A 22,564-nucleotide genomic window follows, 5' to 3' on the forward strand; every position below is an offset into this window, starting at 1 on the left:
ATTAAACTGATAAGTATTATATTTTTAAAAATAATGTAGTTTGACAAAAATTTTTTCTAACATAAACACACTTATTTTAAAATTTCCCATATGTAAAATTGAATTGAGTAAACATGTTTTTTTTTAGGACATTAAAGTGCGACTAATACATTGTTATCTGTAATTATGACTGTTAATTTCCAAGTTTCTGCACTTTGTATAACTTAAAATGATTTGTGCATATCTTAGTTAAAAGCTTTTTTTCATAAGTTTTTTTTTATAGTCATTTATGTTTATTATAAATTTATTGCTAAAAAGTAAGGAATTGTTTGACTATTAACAACTTGAAAAAAAAAATACACTAAAATAAATCATCATACATAAAAGTTAAAAATTCATTTTCCATTTAATAAGAAATAAATTTTCTCTATACAGATCAATTATATCATATTTTAGAATTAACAAAAATATGACTCTCGACAAATGTTATGTATGATAATTTTTTCATATAAAAAAAAATTTTTTACACAAGGGAAAAAAAAATTAAAATTTAATTATATTTCATAAACACTTATTAAATTTTTTTTACCTTTTAAGTCAATAAATAAATTAACTAAGTACGCAAAAATTTTTTTAAATAATCAAATTTATTATAAATGTAATTTTTTTTTATCAAAGAATAATATAAACTCTGATGTTTCATCTTCCTATCTAATTTGATTTGAAGTAGGTAATTTTATGTTAAGTTAAATATGTGCAATATCTTTAATCCTAAAACAACATGTAATTAAAAAATGTTTAATAATAATGTTATTAATAAATATAATAAAATATTAAATTTAAAGGCTATTATTAATTTGATGTTAATTATAATTATTCAACAAATAAAACAACTTCTGATAATAAAAAATTCTATCAAAATTGAATTTGAAATAATATATTAAATAAAAAAGAAATGTTTACGTGTCAAAAACTAAATAATAAATAATTAGATTTATAAATATAAATAAATTTTAAATCAATGAAAATATTATGTTGATAATGTGAAAAAATATAAACATCAGGAGGAATATAGTAATAAATTAAAATGATAAATTTTTTTTTATAATTTTACTTTACTATGATTTATATACTATAACCATATAAATATATATATACTTCATAATTTCATTAAAAACAAATGTGGTTTATAAATCATTTTATGTAAAATAAATGAATTAAAAATTATTTATAAATTTTAATTAGTAATCAAATTTTTTATTGCAAATAATAATAAATGCTAAAAAAAGTGACTTAATAAAATTATTTATATTGTTGCAATATATTTTATCAAACACATTTGGTAAACCTATTAAGATTGTTTTATTTATAGTTTTATCTACTTAAATTTAATAAATTTATTATTTTGATATTAAAATTATTTATATTAAAAAAATATATTTTTTAATAATAAGTAATATTAAAAAAAAACAAACATAAAAATATATAATAAAATATAATTAATATGGTATTATTTTATTATTAAAATGAAAACCAAAGTAAAAAAAATTTTTTTAAATATAATATTTATTTTATTAATTTATAATTTATTAAATAAAAAAAAAATTAATACTTTTTATAAATTACTTATTATTTCCAAACTTTTTCAAAATATGCAAAATAATTTTCTTGTGTTCCAGTTTGGACAAGTTCTAAACCATCTATATTTTTAACTGAATGTGTATTTACTTGTTGTAACTTATCTCCAGATACAAATATTTTATTTCTTTTTTGTTTACAAAAAAATCTTTCAAAAAAGATATTGACATAATTTTTTTTATTATCACTTTTGTATGTTGTGTAAATTAGGTGCATGGTAATTATTGAATAAACTATACTTTTTACTAAAAAATTTATCAATGTTTTTAATTGATAATTCATTGAGTCTTCTGCAACTATTGAAAAAATACATAAATCTACGGTAGATAATAAAACAAATGCACAAACTGTATGTATAATTTTAGATATACTTTTTACATTTTCAATAATCTTAAAAAAAAAGTGAAAATTTGGAAACTTTTATTTACCTGATATTTTTCTGTTAAATTTAATATAACTGAATTTTCGTGACGTCGTATTGATCGATTAATATATCTAAGAATGATAAGTGATATAATAAGAGGAACATCAATAACAAAAAGAAATTGATGAAAATTTTGATTTATAATTGATATTATATTTCGTAGATTGGTAAATATTCCAGCAAATGAAAAATCCAATGTTAATAAGGCTATAATAACTAATATATTTTTATTTTTTTCATATGTTTTTCTTTTTTTAGTTGCAAGAATTCTTTCAATTATTAAAAACCATATAGAAAAGCGTATCAAATTATTTGAATAATTTTGTATATATCTTATTATATAATAACTTGTCTTAATTTTATCATCATCATCATATGCAAACCGTAATATACCATTATTTATCAGTGAAAACATTGAAATAATAAATAACATTGATGATTGAATAGTAAATGCAATATAAAGAGATGATAAAATACATTTAAAATATACATGATAAGAACTTTTGAAACAAATGATATGCCATGCCAATGATGAGATAAGGAAAAAAAAACATGATGAGAATACAGCAATTATATAGATAAAAATTTCTAAAAGTTCCATAATATTGTAGGACAAAAAAAATATATAGAAAAAATAATTTATAAATATCTAAAAAAAAGTTTACACTATTAGTTTAATAATTTTAATACAAAAATTATTTAAGTTTTAAATTAGTTTAAGTAAGCTTTTCATTAGATAGCTTAAATATTAAATGATATTAAATTTATAAAACTATATAAGTTTAAAATAATCTATGTAAATTTTTTGTTAAAAATATTAATTTTTTTTTTTTCAATATACATGTACACCTATATATATATATATATATATATATATATATATATATATATATATGAATTTTAATGTAAACAAATTAAATTTAGTTATATAATTACATTTATATAAAATTATTTTGAAAATGCCTATAACTATTCAAAACTAATTAAGCTATAATAAATTTTATTATTAATATTCATAGATTTAATACCAATATTATCCAAAATTACTCTAGTATGACATAAAACAAGGAAATAAAATAAAGTAAATTTTATTGCAAAAAATAAAATGAGATGTTAGAATAGTTAAAAAATTTTTTTTCGTTAATAAATTTTAATATTTATAGAAAAAAAATGTTTTCATATGTTATTGTTTTAATATTTTTATTATTAATAATATTTTATATTGCTAAAAAAAATATTGTTAAATGTAAAAATATATACTATGTTAAGTAATAATAAATATTTATGAGTTAATAAATTAATATATATAATTAATTTTTACGAATAACAGCAAGTTAAATCTTATAAAAAATCCAATATTTATTACCTTAAATAATTGTAATAGTTAATCTATCAAATAATATATATCTCAAAAATGAATAGTTATGTTAGTTTTCAAGTTAAAAACTATATTATAAGTAAAAAATTTTGAAGTACATTGTAAATAAATTCTTATTTATTTATTAGAAAATGTAATAATTTACATCTATCAAAATACATAATTGGAAATATAAATATTTTATTTTTAAAAATTTTTGTAACATCTTTGATAATTTATAATAAATAATTATATATAAAACCTACAAATATGTTTTCTTAAAATATTTAGAAAAACTGGTGGATCGTAAAATTCAATGAAAAATATTATTTTCTAATTAAAGAGGAAATTTTATTTTTAATCCCTTTGATTTTAATTTTGTTGATTCCCTTAATCTGCAAAAAAAGGATTCCATAGAAAAAAAATAAAATTTTTTTATTATTTTGTGTTTATAAAAGTTATATATCGTTTTATTAATTTTGAATATTAAAAAAATTTATTAAGGTTATATTAATGTAAAAATTTAGTTATCGTAGGTAAAGACTAGGTTTAATAAATGCTTAAAAAATATTAATAAAATATGTTTATAATTAGATAGTATAAAATGATCACAATGTTTTGTTTTTCAAGGATCACCTATTTTTCTATTGTCGTTGACTACAAAATAAAAAATTTATATAAATACATTTTTGTGAAAAAAATTTCACCAGATACATTCCCTATTTATACAGTGAAGTTTTTAATTAAAACTCGATAATTTTCCTGGAATGTTATTCTTTTAATAAAAATGAAAAAAAAATTTTGTGTGGCATGAATAAAAAAAAATTTTTTCATTTCCGAAAACGTCACTTTTTTTTTACCTATAAAATAAATAACTTAACATAAAATCTTTTACATATCTTTATATAATTATTAAGTTAATTACAAAAATACCTCTATGTTTATATTTCACATAATTATTATTCATTAATTATTATTATTTAAATTTTTTCTTGTAATTTATAATTCTAATATAATATGATGCTAAATTTGAATATTACTATATAATAATTATCTTTATAAAAGTTTTCATTCGAAAGTATAAATTAATACTGTAGTATGATAATATTGCAATGCCAATTTTAATATTCTATTAAGTTAGCATAACTATAGTAAAATTAATTATAGTTAAACTTTTGTTTAAAAAATTTTTTTTTTTTAAATCAAGAAAAACAATTTGATTAATAATCATAATAAATTTATAATTATTAAACTGAACATTGCTGTTTACACCAGAAACTTTTTAAATGGAAAAAATTCATCTTTGTACTTTAATAACTTCCTTTTTAATTCCATCAACTTGTAAAAATAAATATTTCAATAATAATTAAAAATTATTTATCACTTTTATATTCATTAATTACATTGTAATAATTAAAGATTAATCATTAACAGAAATAATTCAAAATGTTATTAGCATTTTTTAGTTTAAGAATTAACTTTTCAACCTTTGTCCCCTATATTAATGGAATCTAAAATTACCTTTAGAAAATCTTTCCGGAAATAAATCATAGATTTTATCGTAAATATGGATTAAAAATTTAAATATTATTGTTTTCAATAAAATTCTTAAGATTTTTAAAAATATGATTCAATTTTTAATATAAAAAAAAAACATTTTTGAGTATTTTGAATTTTTATAACTATCTTCAGAATTTTGATTCATTTCTGATCCCTTAATATCACGTGCCCCAAAATCTTCTTTATCTATCTGTAACATTATATTGTTGCTATCATTATTTCAAACAAAAATTATTAACTTTTTTAAAATTTTGCCGTCAGAAATAAATTTTCAATAATCTTTCATTTTACCAAAACTTCCTTTTCACAATTAAACTTAAAAATGATATTTATTTATTGTTAATTAATTTGATATTTAAATCTATTATCTAAACATATTTTAATCGTAGAGATTCATTTGTAGTGTCTCTTTTTTTCTGTGCTTTTAAAAATTAGTTTCTGTTGAAATTAAAAAAATATCATAATAAAAAATAAATAAAAATTTATTTAGAAAATTTAATATTGAAACCGTGGAAAAAATAAAACAAAATTATCTACATGTTTTAATTCAAAAAAAAAACCCTACTGAAACAAAGAATTTTTATTCATCTGAAAGGGAATTAAAGTTGAAATATGACTTTAAAACACAGTCATTTTCAATCAAAGTTTTTATTGAAGTATTATTATTAATTGACCATTGCCATGAGAAAACATTAGCAAAATTTTTTGATTCCATTAAAAACATATCATAAAAAGAATTATAAAAAATTTTTGGATTATTTGCTACATGCCCTTCGAGATACGTTTGTTTTTTTTCAAAATTAACCATATACAAATTTTTGTTACTTTCACTATAGTACCATTGATTGTACTTCTTTAAGATGTTAAAAAACCTCAAACCTGATATAGGTATATAAAAATCATTTTCTATCTTCAAAAATGCCATGTATTTTTGATTATAACAATGTATCTCAATATTATTAAGTATATTATCAATATCGGATATCTTATACAAATCGGATGCTAAAATTGTATCCTCATTATCTAAAGGTGTAGGTGGTTTTTTAGGAAAACGACTTTTGCTATTTTTATTATTTGATATTTTTTCATTTAATTCTTTTTCTCTTCTACTCATATTTTCATTACTTCTCTTTGATTCACCTTTTGACTTTGACACTGCCTGACACATCTTTTTTATTGAAGCCATTCTTTTATCATAAGGCTCATCAGCAATATAATCACCACTAATTATGGCAGCATCAATAATTCTATAAGAAGTATCAACAGAAGAATAAGCTTCTATCATTCTTCCATGTGCTTTTTTAAAAAGTGGTGTTTTTTCATAGTAAACGAAACTATCAAATGGTATTATATGATTAAGTTCTGCAATTTTTACAAATTTTCCAGAACTCAATAATCTAAAAACACCATCTCTGGATGATGAAAGAATTCCCCTTTCTGATAGAATGGGAGTAAAATTGAATCTAATTTCTTCCATTCTCCTCCTTTTAGCTTCATGACTCGCCACCTTGAAAAATGTATCCTCTACAGATTTAGGAAGTTTTTCAATATTTGTTGGGCAAAATGTATTACTATGTAATAATTTTATCATATATTCACAACAATCATTATATGATTTACCAGGATTATTATGATTATTAATAACTATTTTTGGTCTTTTTGGAATTTCCCAATACTGAAGACACTCATTTCTAATAGTTTCTTGATCTTTATCACGTTTAGTAGAATTTTGAGCATATTTAGCATATTTATTTAAGTAAAAAGTTTGACGTTGTGCAACGTTTTCATTATGATTTACAATATAATTATAAAATTGTTCATCATTATAAATTACTTCTTCTGGAACAATTTCAAGTATATCTTTTACATTACTTAAACCTTTCCTTTCAAAATCATTTAATTTTTTATTTATACTCATTAAATAATCTTTAATAATTGTACCACCCCATGGTTTGAGATTTTTGCAAACAATATATCTTTCAGAATTTGCAGGGCGACTAGTATGACATTTATGAAGAGAAATATTTTCAAATGCTAAGTACATAAGATACACAAGACCAACAGAAAATGGTGTAAATAAATCAAACAACTTACAAACATAATTACCACCTTTTGTATTTTCAGTACTTTGACGACAAAGAGATAATCCTGCAATAAATTGACATAAATATAAACGTTTTGATAAAATTTCTTGAATATTTTCTTTTCCTGAAACATTAAATCCACCATCACACATAACTAAATCACAAAAATCACCATTAGTTCCTTCTCCAACAAATTGTTGAAGAGAAACTAAATTATCTGGATTCATAACATCACCATCTCTTTCAACACCATAAAATGGATGAAAGTACATTGGTGAAGCAGCAGTAAATTTATTTAAATTAAAATCACAGTCACCAATTAAAGTAAATCCAAAACCTTTCGCATTATAAAAACTTTTTCTCCATAAAAGATATTCTGTAAAACCACCAGGTCCAGCACAAACATCTGCAAAATAAAATAAAGGTTTTTCTCTATCATTATTTTTGCGATGTAATTCATCAATTTCTAGATCTAAAGGATTTTTACTCAATCTTTCTTCCTTAACTGTTTCACCACTTAATAACCAACCATAAATTTTATCTAAATTAGCCATTTTCATAGCAGCTCTATTTTGAAAAAAAGCTCCTTTAACATTTTCATATGGATTTGCCCTTAGTCTGGCAAAATTTAAATCTCTATCACTCATATGATCAAAAACATTTTTTCCTTCAAGCATTTTTAATAATGTTTCTGAGGAACAATATCTAGTTTCATCTTCAATTTTCTCTTTAGGTTTATCAATAATAATCCATGAATCATCAATTAAATTTGTTTTTTCAAATGCATTATCACATTTTGAACACCACTCTGGAGTTTCTTCAATTGTTTTAACTTCTTCAGATTCATTAAAATCTATTTCAATACGAGAATGTATTTGATGACCTAGACCTCTACGTCCAATGGGATTCTGAACTTCTATATCATCTGTTACACCTTGTCCGAATTTTCCTAAACCTTTTCCTTCAAAATTCATTTTTTCTAAAATCTTAAAACCAATACTTGGCTTTTTTTTATAATCAGCTTCATCCTCCTCATCCTCATCTGTTGTTTTTATTCTTTTTCTATTAAGACGATGACTACTATCGTTTAAATCCATTATTTAAAATAAAATATTTAAAAAAAAAATTTTAAATATAAAAAATAATGTTAACTAATAACTTTAATGATACAAATCAAAACCAACATATTTCCAAAAGCGTCACAATTACTCATGTCTCATAACGAAAATACATCCTAACTTCCAAAATGTTTTAAACAATGGTAAACTTTTTCAACAGTATAAAAAAAAACCTTATATGGTATTGTTTGGTAAATATTTTAACTGTTATACTTATTTATATTTATTTTAAAATTGTTTTCATATATACATTTTATGTTGTTTAATATTAAACAGTCTTAAATTTAAGATATTTATGAAATAAATGGCTTTTGGATTGAATGACAATAGGAATGTTTTGCGTGAATTTACTAACTCAGAAAAAATTGGTGAAGGTACCTATGGTGTTGTTTACAAAGCCACTTGGGGAGCCAGAAATATGGAAATAGCATTAAAAAAAATTTTTCTTGATAAGTTAGTAATTTTTTGATAATAACAAATTAAAAAATTTCTTACATTTTATAGAAGTGAAGATGGTATTCCTAGTACATGTTTAAGAGAAGTTTCTATATTAAAAGAATTAAAACATCCTAATATTGTTACTTTATTTGACTGTGTAATTAGTGAAAATAAATTATTTATGATTTTTGAATATTTGGATAATGATCTAAAAATGGTACTTGATAAGTTGGAAAATCGGAAAATGCCTTTATCATATGTAAAAGTAAGTTTAATCTTTTTTAAGACACAATATATTTTAGTACTCTGGATTTCAATTATTAAATGGTCTCGCTTACTGTCATGTACGGCGAATTATACATAGAGATTTAAAGCCACAAAATATTTTAGTCTCTAATAAAGGGATCGTAAAGTTGGCTGATTTTGGATTGGCTCGTTCATTTACAATTCCACAAAGAAATTATACTAACGAGGTAGTAACATTATGGTATAGACCACCAGAAATAATATTAGGTGAAGAGTATTATTCATCTGGGGTTGATGTATGGTCCTTGGGTTGTATACTTGTTGAATGTTTTAGAGGTGTTGCATTATTTCAAGGAGATTCTGAAATGGATCAATTGTTTAAGATTTTTAAACTATTTGGTACACCAAATAACAGTATATGGCCTGGAGTTGAAAGTTTACGAGACTATCAAGAACAATTTCCTAAGTGGAAACCAAAGAAGATTTCAGAAGTATATCCAGATATTCAAGATTCTTTTGAAGATCTTTTAAGTAAAATGTTTTCATACAAACCACAATCTAGACTTTTAGTTAACTCTGCTCTAAATCATAGCTTTTTTAGAGATCTTGACATATCACTACCTCCTATTTCATCTTTATTTAACAAAAAATCTTCCTAAATTTCTGTGAAGTATAGTTCCATTTGAAATATACTTAATATCAACTGGTTGGTAATATCTGCTTTTATAAGATCTCTTAATGGCTAAAAGGTTGAGTATAAATAAATTAAAATTATACATCATTATATAATAAAACATTTTTTCCATGATAAGGCTTTCCTTTCTAATACCTAGTTGTCTTCTATTTATATATTGATTTATTAAAATTGTCTAACATAAAATTATTTATCTTTTAGGTTATGAAAAAACTTGAGTTTTTTCATCATCAATATTATAATGTTTCAAATAATGAGGATGGTAAAAATGCAGATGAAATGAGACCATGTATTTTTATTCATGGTCCAAAGAGGTATGATATTGTAATATTAAATAACATACAATTATTTTAGTTCAGGGAAATCTTCTATAAGAAAAGTTGTTTTTGAGAAAATGTCTCCAAATGAAACAATAATTCTTCCAACTATTCCTGTAAATAATAGGGATTGTAAGATATTATCTTTACTGTGATATATAAAATTTTAGATATTAACAATTCTTTTATAAACCTCGAGTTATTTGAATTTCCTGATGGTAGTATTTTTGAATCATCTAATGATGATCTTTCACCTAGAAAAAATCTTAAACGTTGTGAGGCTTTTATATTTATAATTGATGCTCAAGGTGATGTAGATGAAGCTTTAAAATTACTTTCTAAGGAAATATTAGAAGCCTACAATATAAATGGAGAAATATACTTTGAGATTTTAATTCATAAAATTGATGGTATAAATGAAGAGGCTAGAATGGATATTAAAAGAAAAATTTTTCAATATATTCAGGATTGGATGATTGAAGAAGAGATTGATGATATTAAAATTAATTATCATATGACTTCTATTTTCGATCATTCTATTTTTGAAGCATTTAGCAAGATAGTTCAAAAATTATTGAGAAAAATTGGTTCATTTGAAAGTTTTTTAGATATGTTCAATCAAGGAACAAATATCGAAAAAAGTTTCATTTTTGATCTTACTTCGAAAGTCTACATTGCAACAGATTCAGCACCTGTTGACATGGCTACATATGAACTTTGTTGTGATATGATTGATGTAGCAATTGATGTATCTACAATTTATGGGAAAAACAAAAGTGGTATAACATTTAACGAGTACTCTGCAGCTCAATTTACATTACGTACAAAACAAGTTTTGTTCATGAGACCAATAAACAAATATCTGGCTTTATTAGCTATAGCACGAACCGAGAATTGCGAAAACGAAAGTACCATAAATTTTAATCTTAAAGAATTCAGAAGTGTAAGTAATTCATATTTTTTAAATTTATATTTAATTTCTAGTGTGTATATGATGTCCTAGAAATTGCCAAAAAGAAGATGTCAAAGAAAATTGAAGGAAACACATGTTGTTAGTCATAAATCTATATAAAAAAAACATACACAAATATTTTGTTTTACTTTTTATTTAAGTATTATAAACATTTTTTTCACACAAAATTAAATACGATATTAAATTAAGCTTCCATTTTCACATCATCATCGATCTTGGGGGCTAAAAAGAATGACAATGAGCTTCGGTCATCAGAACCAAATGGATACTCCACAATAACTGGTACACCATTGCACATAGAAATTTTTACTACCTCTCCAAGTGGTGTTGCCTTAGTAAATTGATTCATATATTTAATAGAGAAATTAATCTTCACCGGTGTTTTGACCTCAAGAACGATACCTCCGCCATTTTCTTCATCATCATCCAATGATGATGATTTGTTGTATGTAACCTTTGACGACCCATTGTCTCCGGTAGCGCTAAATTCAATAGATGACTTGTTTGCAGCAATACATAATGTATCAGAAAACATAGAAAGGTCCTTACAAGTTTTCATAAAATCAGATGAGGGCATTTGAAGGACAACGCTGTACTCTTGTTCAGGAATTCCAAGATGTTCATTGTCTAGGTCAACCAAGCGTACAGTAACTTCTTGTGTTCTTTCTTTCTTGGCATCTTTAAAAGTAAAAGTAACGTTGTCATGGTCATCATCGTCATGACGAATGTGACAAGAATCATCATTGTTTGCACACTTAAGAGCCTTAGCCATTGTAGCCAAAGATAAACCAACATTGATAGTTCTATCACAGCGATATGTGTCAAACAATGATACATCCATTTTTAGAGAAACCAATGCAACATGGGATGAATCCATAGCCTAAAAATAGACATCAAATTAGGACTACTTCAAAAACTTACCTGAAGACTCATGCCTGTTTCACTACAATCAAATGGAGCATCTTGAACCAAATCCTTGATAGCATCAACAACTTTCTTGAGAGTAGCTGCTTGTGGAAGTTTTGCTTCAAACATAGTCAAATAACGTAAGTAATAAGTAAAAGAGATAACACTGTAAAAAAAAATAACGGAATTAGTAATGTAACTTCTTAAAAATAAAACAATGACAATAAATCGAAATAAAATAACAAGAATTTTAAAATAAATACAAGCACAATACTAAAACTGACACTTGCCGCAAAACTACTCACTTTGGCGGTAATACTTATTCTTAACCATTTTTCCAAACATTAACAAGACAATCGTAACGAAAAAAAAGTCATTGAAAAACTTTTTAACTTCAAACTATGATTGAAATGACATGTATAAAAGTAGTGTACATGGAACAGGGTACATCCGTATTAAATTTTGATAGAATCTCCTTTTTCGGGTGATAACGTGTAAATTAATTATCTTCTTTACATTTCCAGTACATTTATTTTTCTTTTTTTTTAATTTATTCATCTTTTATTATTATACTTTTTTAATTTCAAAAGAAACTAATGTTTTAAAAACAAAGAAAAGAAAGACACTATAGATATATTTCTAAAAATAGAAATATGTTTATATAGTGCATTTAAATATCAAAATAATTAGTAATAAAAAAATATTTTTTTAAAGTTTAATTGTAAGAGGAAAGTGTTGAAAAATTGATTATTGAAATTTTGTTTGTGAATAAAAAATTTCGAAAAGTTACTGAAAAAAACAATAAAATTAATAACTTCCTTTAAATTGAAGATAATAACAATATTATTACAAATAGTAAAGAAAATCTTGGAGCACGTGATATTAAGGGATCAGAAATGAATCAAAATTCTGAAGGTAACTATAAAAATTCAAAAAACTAAAAAATTTTTTTTTTATAAATAAAAAACCGAATCATTTTAATAAATCTTAACAATTTTTTTTAAAAACAATGATATTTAGATTTTGATTTAAGATTCCTGTTGAGGTATAATTTATGAGTCACTTCAAAAAGATTTTCCGAAAATGACATATTCAGAAATTCTGAATTTAGTAACAAAAAAAAATAACTTAAGACTCTCATTATAATATTAAAAATTATTTAATATAATATTATAATAGGAAAACTAATAAATTATTCTTATCATAAATTTTGCGTTCTATATCATTGGTCATTTTTGGAATTAGTAGAAAGATTAAAATATTAAAAAAAATATTATTACATCACAATAAAAGCATAACTTTATAATCTGGCAATAAAATTATATTTAATCACAAAATTTTTTTAATGATATGTCTGTATGATTTAATGTTAAAACATCCCAAATTGTAAATTTAAAAACGTATTTAATAATTTTATTCGTATTTTTTTCAGCGATTAGGAAGTCTGAAGGATTTGATAGGATTTTAGTTTTTAGAGATTTAGATTTAGGAACGGTAAGGTTTTTTAAAAAAATGCTTTTACCAAAACTAAAAAATACTTATTATTTCTTGTATTAAAATATAATACTTTTTTTTTGTCTATTAGTAGAATTTTTAAATAGCTAATTTTTAATAATTGCATAATTAATTAAAAATTTATTTTTATATGCATATTTTAAAATAAATATATTTAAAAATATTACAAATTTTTATACTATGAAAATAAATATTTAATATTGTTGATACAAAAAAAAAATTTTATTATTATAATGGTTGAAATTTCTTCAGAAGATTACAACAATTTAGAACTGTATCACATAGCTAATTCAGGAGTTAACGGAACTTGTATACATAATCCTTGTAAGAATGATGCGTTATGTTTTTATACAACTTCATTGAATGACTATTTTTGCCAATGTTCCACTTGCTATTCTGGTCCATTTTGTGATAAAGAATCTTGTAATAGTGAAGATGTCAACTTAAGTTATTTTAAAAATTTGAAAATGATACGACTTAACGAATCTAGTTATTATGCTATTGCTCTCCTCTTTATTATTTTTATTGTAGCAGTTTGGCGTTCAATAAAATTATACAAAAGATTTGAAACAAATAGTAAAGAATCAAAAAGCGAAAAATTTGAAAAAGAATATTACTTAGATGATCAAGAATCAATGACAACTAATTTATTAATGAGTTAAAAATGAAATATAAGCTTTAACAATAACTTTAAAAAAGTAACATTAAAAATATTTTATATAATACGCGTTTATGCAATATAATGGTTTCGTTTTTTGTTATTAAATTAATGAATTTATTTTTTAATGAATGATATAATGGTTAATAATTTTACATTAAAATTATTAATTTATTATTTTAGTATTAATTGGAAAATATTTCATTTATATGTAATTAAAAAAAAGTTATATAAAATTGGATGATTTTGTTTTGAATAATTTATTTTTATAGAAATTTTTTTATAATTAATTTTTCATTTTTATTAAATTAATTTAATCATTTTTTTAAAATTTCTTTATCAATTTTTATTTTAATGTATGTATTAGTATGGTATATGTATATACAAATTTATAAATATTCAAGACATCAAACTACTTGAAATATTACGAATTTTAAATTAATAAATAGAATTGTCATTAAATCATTTAATATTTAGTATAATTATAATTCATTATTTTATTTATATTGTACTTCAACTAATAAGGTATAATGTTCTATTAATGTACATTTTAGTTTAACATATACTACTGATACTAGTTAAATTCATATTTCTTTAAAGTCTATTGATCCTATACTATATATAAAGCATTTGTATAAATATATTCTTAATAATAATAAAAAAAAATTATTAACAAAATTATTTTATTGTTTAAATATTTTTATAACAATACTAAATATTAAAATTATTTTTTTTACTTTTTAAAAGTATAATAAATGTATATTTATATAAATTAATATATATTTTTCTTTACAAAAATATTTTAAGTCCATCATTTCGTGAAATTGAGATTCTTAGATGACTAAATTAATTATTTATTTTAAAGATAAATATCTATAATATGTCATTGATTCATATAAATTTTTACTATCCTGTTACAATATAACTTTTTTTTTTAAGTTAAAATTTGTTTATATTAAATTTTTTTAATTTAAAGAAAAAAAATAGAAAGCAAATGTTATTTATCCAATATTATATTAAACATATACAACCTTTTGAAATACTTTTCTAAAAGTAAATTTTAAAATAATTTTTTAAAACATTTAAATGAATTATGTTAAATAAATGTTTTATTTTTATAAAAGAATTTTCAAAATATTTACTTTTATTAAATTGCGAAATGAAAAAATTTAATAATATTTTGTATATATATGTATTTTTTTTTTTCTAAGACCAATTTATTTACATCTAACAAATCTTTAACAAAAATTTTTGATAATATTTTAACATTTTAAAAATATTACCAAGAAAAAAAGGTAAATTATTTTATCAGGCAAGTCGTTGTCTTTTATAAAATTATTTATAATTATTTTTCTAAATCTTTAGATTAATAGTAAATTGGTCAACAATATTTTATTTGATAAGAATAAATAATCTTTTTGATACAATTTTATTATTTATTTCTTTTTTAGTATTTGATCATCTTTTAGATTTATTAAAATATAAAATGAGTGATATTATTTTACAAGTAGTATTAGCTATAATTATGTTACTTGTCACAATTTTTGCTGGATTGATACCATTAAAAATATGTAAAAAATTAATGTCAAAAAGTGGACAATTTAATCAATTTTCATCAAAAATTATGACATTATTGACATGTTTTGGTGGAGGTGTATTTATGGCTACATGTTTCTTAGATATCTTTCCACATATGTTAGAAGAGTATGAAGAGGTTGAAAAATTATTAAATCAAAAATTTTCTTATCCATTTCCTCAATTTTTTGCCTGTGTAGGATTTTTTTTAGTTTATGCTATAGAAGAATTTTCAATTAAAATTTTTGGTATAAAACATAGTCATGATCATAATGTTTTTCCAGAAACACCAAAATCATCCACAACTGATGACAAATTTTGTATTGCGGATGAAAAAAATGAACAAATAAAAGAAGATTATTATACATTTAGATCTCATCATGATGCAATTGATGAATCAATATCATATATGTCAAAAGCAGAACCAAAGGAATCTAGTATTTTAAAAACAATAACTTTTACATTTGTTATGAGTTTTCACTCATTATTAGAAGGATTTGCTTTAGGTATTCAAGATACAAAAGCAAATATATTTACATTGTTTATTTCATTAATTTTACATAAAGGAATTGAAGCATTTACAGTAGGACTTCAAATAACAAAGGAAAATACTAGTAGAATTAAATTTGTCTTAATAACAATTATATTATATGGTGCTATGACACCATTAGGAACATTAATAGGTGTTGGATTTAAGGTAAGATTATATTTATATAATAAGTTATCAAATTTTCTAGAACGCCAATATCAATGAAACATCAAAAGCTATAGTATGCAATCTTTTAGAGGCATTTGCATGTGGAACATTTATATATGTTACATTTTTAGAAATACTTGCTGTTGAAAAAAATAAAGAAAAATATCCAATTTGGAAATTATTTGCAATATTTTTAGGTTTTGCAGTTATTGCTGCATTCCAAGGTTTCGATAACCTTTTTTTGGAAGATGAAAGTAGTTTTGAATAATAATATTATTTTACATTAATTTTTGTTTTTTTTTTTATAATATCATAATTTGTATAATTTTTTTTGTACGTAAAAGGAGACTTATTTTTACAATTATTATAAAATTACATAATATATTATTTTGGTAAAGTAATAATCCATATAATTAAAAACAGAAAGTGATTAATTATTATAAAAATGATAAAGTAGCCAATCAAAAAAAATACCACTTGAAAAAATAAAATAAAACTTGTATTTAAAATATTAATGTATTATATATTTTTAATAATAAATAATATGACATTTAAAACTAAATGGTAAATTCTTTTCATCCTGTTAATAATTGTGTATACACATATACAGGATGTTTTATGAAAATCTTTCCTCATGAACTAATGTTCCTTCATAAACATTTTTCAATAAAATTATGACAGGAAGTATTTGTTTCATTTTATAAGTTGTCGAAAAAGTTTATATTTGCAAAATTCTTTAAAATATTTTTAGTTTAAGTAATTGATTAGCTTCTAAACATTTTTTTAAAATGATTTTTAGCTAAGCCATACTTTGTCATAAGTATAGTACTTTATTGTAAAGAATATTATTGTTTCTATAATAAAGTTGCTCCATTGAATGTCTTCTATATCACTTTTTTTATAAGAATGTCATGCTTCAACAAGAAGTCAATAGTCTCTGTTTAATTTATAGAAAATTGTTTAAAAAAGTATTTTTGTGCTTAAAATATAAATTTATTTAAATATGTTTGATTAAAAATTTTGAAAAAATATGCATATTATTTTTGGAAAATATTTTAAAAAACAATTTACAAATTGTATCTTTTTATCAGTCTTAGAAAAAAATCTAGGTATGGTTGTTTTCAAAAAAGTTAGTACGATTTACTATCAAGAAATTCATTTCTTTTGTTCGAATTTATAGAAATTTTTTAACAATTTTTACTTTTTTTGAACTCTTATAATCATCTTCATAGTTAGAATTCAAACTTGAAGCTTAAGTATCAGGTGGTCAAAATTTTCCTTTATCTTCTCGTAACATTCGCTTGTTAATAAGTTTATTTTTAAGAATGTTATCAACATTTTTCACTTATCAATCACTTATTAAAAATTTTCTTGTCAGAAGCAACATCTCAAGAATTAGATTATTTAAAAAAAAATTGTTTCTTTTATCAATATGGTTATTATTATTATTAGAGTCGAAAAATTTATATGTAATTTTTTTCCTAATAAGATATTATACAGTATTCAAAGTTCAAAACAAAAATTTCTTACATTGAAATTTTAATGTTTTAAAATTTAATTATTCTAATCTTTTTAATAGTCTTTTTTATGTCATTCTACATTGGATGCTTTTTTAATAAATGCACTTTTCATAATTTTAAATTCTTTTTTTATTAATTTTTTTTTAATAAAAAATTTTATATTTTTTATGTCTGTATTCATTTTTATTTCATTTACATTTATTTGCAAAAAAGTTACTAAGTTTTTAAATATATTTTTTTATCATTATTCTAATTATTTTGATATTTTATTTTGTTAAATAAAACATACTTTTGTTCTAAAGCTTCAGTAAAAATAATAATTTTGCTTAAAAAATTATAGAAGTATCATATTTAAAAAAAACCTATTAAAAATATACAAACATTTATTTATATAAAATAATAATTTGATAGAAGTATAATTAGTCAAAATATTTATTAAAAAATTGGCATTAACATTATGAAAAGATTTAAAAAAATGTCTCATTAAGATTGAATAGTACCAAAGTTTCTTATTATTTGTATTACACATATTAATTTGATTCAGTAAGAAAACCTTCGTGAACCGCCCTATTTTACTTTACGTTTTTATCACCAATGCAATAACCCAACAGACATTGGAAAAGAATTAGAGATAGCGAGAAACTATTTATTTGATTGTTAACGCTTTTTCGCCGACCAGCTCCATGTTGTGTAATTGATACATAATGTGGCGTTCTGTAGGCGAATATAATAGCTTAGATGCCACGTGTGTTAACATTCGATTGTTCTCGCATTCCAAACATTGAAGCAACACTTTATTTTTTTTAAAAAACAAAATAGTATATATAGTTAAGATGATACTAATAAAACTATATAGAAATATACTTAATTTTCAAACGGATTATATTCGCAATAATGGGGTATTTGATCATTTCACCGAGTCTTGTAAATGGATGCCGTCTTGTTTTTGCACCTCTCCTAACTGTTTTAGATTCAAAAACTTCGTCAATAATCTTTAGTGCATGTAAAATGTCAGTTGCTAGTTCTGTCTTTGATGAGTTATCACTAAACCGTATATCTTTAAGATTGTTAATAATATCTAAATATTCAATTGAGTTAAGTAATTCTTCGCCATTTGTTTTATCTGTATTAACTGTATATTCACAATATGATTGGTAAATTTCTTTGTTATACTCTTCTGAAAAATCAGGAAGATACTTAATATCATTGGTACTGGTAAGATCTAAAATTTCATTCATTAAATAGGATTTTTTAAAAAAACAAATATTATCACTAATATAATATGAATTTTTGTTAAATATAGGTTGTAAACCAGTGCTTAATACAAAATGAAGATGATTGAGTATTGCTCTGATGTCTGTTTTCATCTCTTTTATTATCTGTTTCAAGTATATCCTATTTAAATAGTACTTGTAAGAACCAAATATCAATGATTGTAAAAAATTAGTCAAAATATTTATCCCAATATGTTCAAATTGTAAAACATTTTTTCTATAGTTAAATGTAGGAAATTTTGAAAATTCTTTCACTGGATTTTCTTTATGATTACAAGTTAAAATTATTGGAATTTTAGAGTCAGTGCAGAAATTTTTTATTGTAAACCAAAAACCATCATCATCATCAAAAATAACATCAACATCTTCAATTACAACACATGTTAACCCTAATTTTTTTTTATCTTCTTTTTTTTGTGTTGAAGCAGATTGAAAAAAATTTTGCATCACCTCTTTGGAACTTTTTATACCGAAGTTAGAGATGGCACCAGATAATTTTGTAGTCAATAAACTACTATTTCTTTTTTCGTCACAACCTAGTGAAATTAAATTGAATCCTAATTCTTTGGCAACAAATTTTATTGATGATCTTTTTCCGATACCCGAAGGACCCGTAATTATTAACGGATTAAAAGGAATTTCCATATAATTAATTGAATCCATTGAACCATCACTATCATCCTCCATACATTCAGTTTTCTTTTTATTAAAAAGAAATGGATTGGTTATTTTGTCTTTCCATGTTTTCATCCACGTTCTCAATTTCTCTACATTGTTTGAATTAGTAAGAAAATCTGAAATAACATCAGGTTTTAATGCAGAAGAAAGTAAATTGTAGTCAAGATACTTAAGATCTCTTGCTTCAGCTCCATATCTATACCATGATTGCATAAATTCATTCATCGAAGAATAGTATATTTTAGATGTTTCTTCTAGTGTTGGACAATAACCAATATAAAATGAATTAGTTCCATTATTCGGAGTATTATTGGAAATATCACTTAATGTTATATTTTCTTTTGTAATTTTTGTTTTATCAGAAAAAAAAAATTTATATGTTGATGGAACACTATGATAATTTGTATCCTGTGGAACATGATATAATTTAGAATATGGAGCATAGTCAATCTCTTTCATATACATTTTATTTTTATTGTAAACGGCACTTTTTTCTTTTTTTAAAATATTTTTACACTCTTTTTGAGGAATTTCATTTATAATTATAATTTCTTCACTAATTTTTTTTTTCCTAGATTCTGGTTTATGTATTTTATTGTAACAGATAACATCATTAGAATCGTCAAATGTAATTTCATCAAAAGTACCTTCTAAAATAGTAATATTTTCTACAACTTTACAATCATTATTTATTTCACATCCTGGTGCTTTTCTCTTGATACTTTTACGTCCATTTTCGATGTCATATTTAGTAGTATTTAATTCTTCCCTAAAAAAATTTTTTTTAAAATATAAATTATAAAATAACTTACGATTGAACTTGGTTAATATTTTTTTTAGGAACATTTTTACAATTAAATATTGGAAAAAATTTAGTCATAGTAAATAAAACATGGAAAAAATTAAAAACAATAATGCTCAAAAATAATTGGAAAGGTGTCTTAACCGCCGGTTTTTCTAAAAGGAATTATGTTGAAATTTATTTTTTGAATTTTAAAGTAGACAAAATTTAATTAATTTTGATTAGTTGTAATTTTCATTTTTATTAAAAATGAATATATATGTAGTATGTTAGCTAAATTAGTTGTTTTAACAATCATATTTGATACATTTTATTATAGTTATGCTTGTTCTCAGTTGAAAACAAATAAGTTTGACATAAGTTATGTATTAGGGCATGAATTAACTATAAAATCTGAGACTAATCTAGATTCTTCTTCTTGGAAAATATATGGAAAGTTTGGAAGTAAAAAAATTACCTTTAATTATAATACAATTGACAGGAATAATATATTATTATCACGTTTTATTAAGGTTAACGAAAGTACATTTATAATTTTATTTATTGAAAGTTTATTTGAAATTGAGTCAACAAATAATATCACTTGTTCACGAAATATTTATTATTTCACAGGTAAAAACAATTTTTCAATATAATTACTATATTATAGCAAAACCATTGAATAAAGTTTGTAACAAAGGAATATCATATATTTCTAGGAATAAAAGTATAACTAAACGTGTTGATTGTCTTTGTCCATATTCAACGAAAGGTAAACTTTGTGAAGATGTAATAGAAGAATGTTCCACATTATCATTAATAATTCCTATGTCATTATTATGTATAAAACAATCTAAGTATTATGTTATTACATTTGGTTGGATTTTAGTTAGTTTAGGATTAGTGATAATTACAATTGCTTTATTAAGGCATAGCCGAAAAACAACAATATTCATTGCTCCTTTTGTTGATGATCGTCCATTTGTCTATCATTTGGAGCACAGTCAACGATGCCTTTATTTTGATAAGGAGGAAAATGAATTATACCAAAAATTAGAAACAATTATTTGGGAAATTTATAAAGAAAAAGAGGCACATATTCGTTAATTCTTCCTTTTCAAAATAAAATTAATAAAAAGTTACAAGGAACTTATTAAAATAAATAGATATTTTATTTTTGTTTGTTAATATCTTTCTATAAATTGCTTATAATTAAAAATCCACTTTAAATAAAAATTTTTTTAAGAATTGAGTAAGTGATCATGATTAGCATAAATATTTTTATGATAGGACAGAAATTTGTAAACTATTTTTAATGTCTACTGCTTTTTGATTTAAAAAATATCTTTATTTTTCAGTAAATTCATATTGAATTTGGAAAACATTTTATATAGTTATTTTTAGAATTATCATTACTTTATCAAAATTGTTTTTTATTTTCATTATCTTCCACAGGTGATTCATAACATGACATCATTTTTTTTAGTTAAGAAACTAACAAAAAAAAATTTTTGAAAAAAAGGTTGGTAAATAATTAATTTAAATTTGTAATATATTCAACTCAAGCACGAGTAAAGTTATATATTAATGCATGTGATTGTTGTCAAGACAACTCATAATTATCATTAATTTTTATAAGAAACATAAAAATTCAGTATTTTTTTTTATGATATTTAAAATTGTTTTATTTTTTTTACTATTTTATCACTCTACAATTTTTGGCAAAAGATTTAATAGATATAATTTTAATTTGTTTTTTACTGATAGATTAGGTTCCTGCCAAAATTATGATGAAAAGTTATTAAATTCTTTGATATTAAAAATTGAAAAATTTCCTTTTATTATTTTTGAGGATAGTATATTTTTTTCAAATGAATCAAAAACAGGAATTTTTTTATTTTTTAATGTACATAATTTAAATCAATTTATTCAAATGCAATCTTGTTTTGTTTTCAAAGGATATAAAAAATCCAAGGAATTGAATTTTAGAAATGTAATAAGTGAAATCAATGTATTTTTTCAATATAATGAAAATCCCCACTCAAAATGTTTATTTGTCCTCTGTTTTATAAATGAAGAAAAAGATAATGAAAAAAAGTTTCTTAACAATTTATTTTTAAATTTTAATGTAA

The 22,564-nt window shown here is 21.9% G+C and overlaps 9 protein-coding genes across 9 annotated transcripts; 5 read left to right on the plus strand and 4 right to left on the minus strand.

Moving 5' to 3' along the window:
- Positions 1 to 1,608: 1,608 nt before the first annotated feature.
- Positions 1,609 to 2,456, minus strand: SRAE_1000170900 (7TM GPCR, serpentine receptor class ab (Srab) family-containing protein; the record flags this gene model as incomplete). The annotated part of the gene is made up of 2 exons (XM_024648698.1): positions 1,609 to 2,007; positions 2,046 to 2,456. The coding sequence occupies 2 exons, from the start codon at positions 2,454 to 2,456 to the stop codon at positions 1,609 to 1,611; spliced, it is 810 nt and encodes a 269-aa protein (XP_024502649.1).
- Positions 2,457 to 5,538: 3,082 nt separating this feature from the next.
- On the minus strand, positions 5,539 to 8,139 carry SRAE_1000171000 (Cap-specific mRNA (nucleoside-2'-O-)-methyltransferase 1; the record flags this gene model as incomplete). Its single annotated transcript, XM_024648699.1, has 2 exons — positions 5,539 to 6,992; positions 7,053 to 8,139. The coding sequence occupies 2 exons, from the start codon at positions 8,137 to 8,139 to the stop codon at positions 5,539 to 5,541; spliced, it is 2,541 nt and encodes an 846-aa protein (XP_024502650.1).
- Positions 8,140 to 8,464: 325 nt separating this feature from the next.
- On the plus strand, positions 8,465 to 9,503 carry SRAE_1000171100 (Cell division control protein 2 cognate; the record flags this gene model as incomplete). The annotated part of the gene is made up of 3 exons (XM_024648700.1): positions 8,465 to 8,613; positions 8,665 to 8,863; positions 8,901 to 9,503. 3 exons carry the CDS (start codon positions 8,465 to 8,467, stop codon positions 9,501 to 9,503), a joined length of 951 nt encoding a protein of 316 aa, XP_024502651.1.
- A 314-nt stretch (positions 9,504 to 9,817) lies between these two features.
- On the plus strand, positions 9,818 to 10,911 carry SRAE_1000171200 (GH16429p; the record flags this gene model as incomplete). The annotated part of the gene is made up of 4 exons (XM_024648701.1): positions 9,818 to 9,852; positions 9,893 to 9,987; positions 10,026 to 10,798; positions 10,840 to 10,911. The coding sequence occupies 4 exons, from the start codon at positions 9,818 to 9,820 to the stop codon at positions 10,909 to 10,911; spliced, it is 975 nt and encodes a 324-aa protein (XP_024502652.1).
- A 101-nt stretch (positions 10,912 to 11,012) lies between these two features.
- Positions 11,013 to 11,863, minus strand: SRAE_1000171300 (Proliferating cell nuclear antigen; the record flags this gene model as incomplete). The annotated part of the gene is made up of 2 exons (XM_024648702.1): positions 11,013 to 11,708; positions 11,750 to 11,863. The coding sequence occupies 2 exons, from the start codon at positions 11,861 to 11,863 to the stop codon at positions 11,013 to 11,015; spliced, it is 810 nt and encodes a 269-aa protein (XP_024502653.1).
- A 1,619-nt stretch (positions 11,864 to 13,482) lies between these two features.
- SRAE_1000171400 (Epidermal growth factor-like domain-containing protein) lies at positions 13,483 to 13,911 on the plus strand (the record flags this gene model as incomplete). The annotated part of the gene is made up of 1 exon (XM_024648703.1): positions 13,483 to 13,911. One exon carries the CDS (start codon positions 13,483 to 13,485, stop codon positions 13,909 to 13,911), a length of 429 nt encoding a protein of 142 aa, XP_024502654.1.
- Positions 13,912 to 15,393: 1,482 nt separating this feature from the next.
- SRAE_1000171500 (Zinc transporter ZIP2) lies at positions 15,394 to 16,447 on the plus strand (the record flags this gene model as incomplete). The annotated part of the gene is made up of 2 exons (XM_024648704.1): positions 15,394 to 16,179; positions 16,220 to 16,447. The coding sequence occupies 2 exons, from the start codon at positions 15,394 to 15,396 to the stop codon at positions 16,445 to 16,447; spliced, it is 1,014 nt and encodes a 337-aa protein (XP_024502655.1).
- A 2,100-nt stretch (positions 16,448 to 18,547) lies between these two features.
- Positions 18,548 to 20,531, minus strand: SRAE_1000171600 (ATPase, AAA-type, core domain and P-loop containing nucleoside triphosphate hydrolase domain-containing protein; the record flags this gene model as incomplete). The annotated part of the gene is made up of 2 exons (XM_024648705.1): positions 18,548 to 20,420; positions 20,464 to 20,531. The coding sequence occupies 2 exons, from the start codon at positions 20,529 to 20,531 to the stop codon at positions 18,548 to 18,550; spliced, it is 1,941 nt and encodes a 646-aa protein (XP_024502656.1).
- Positions 20,532 to 20,712: 181 nt separating this feature from the next.
- SRAE_1000171700 (Hypothetical protein) lies at positions 20,713 to 21,539 on the plus strand (the record flags this gene model as incomplete). Its single annotated transcript, XM_024648706.1, has 3 exons — positions 20,713 to 20,717; positions 20,773 to 21,065; positions 21,103 to 21,539. The coding sequence occupies 3 exons, from the start codon at positions 20,713 to 20,715 to the stop codon at positions 21,537 to 21,539; spliced, it is 735 nt and encodes a 244-aa protein (XP_024502657.1).
- Positions 21,540 to 22,564: the final 1,025 nt, after the last annotated feature.

The sequence above is a fragment of the Strongyloides ratti genome (genome assembly GCF_001040885.1).
Source record: "Strongyloides ratti genome assembly S_ratti_ED321, chromosome : 1".
Lineage (NCBI taxonomy): Eukaryota > Metazoa > Nematoda > Chromadorea > Rhabditida > Strongyloididae > Strongyloides > Strongyloides ratti.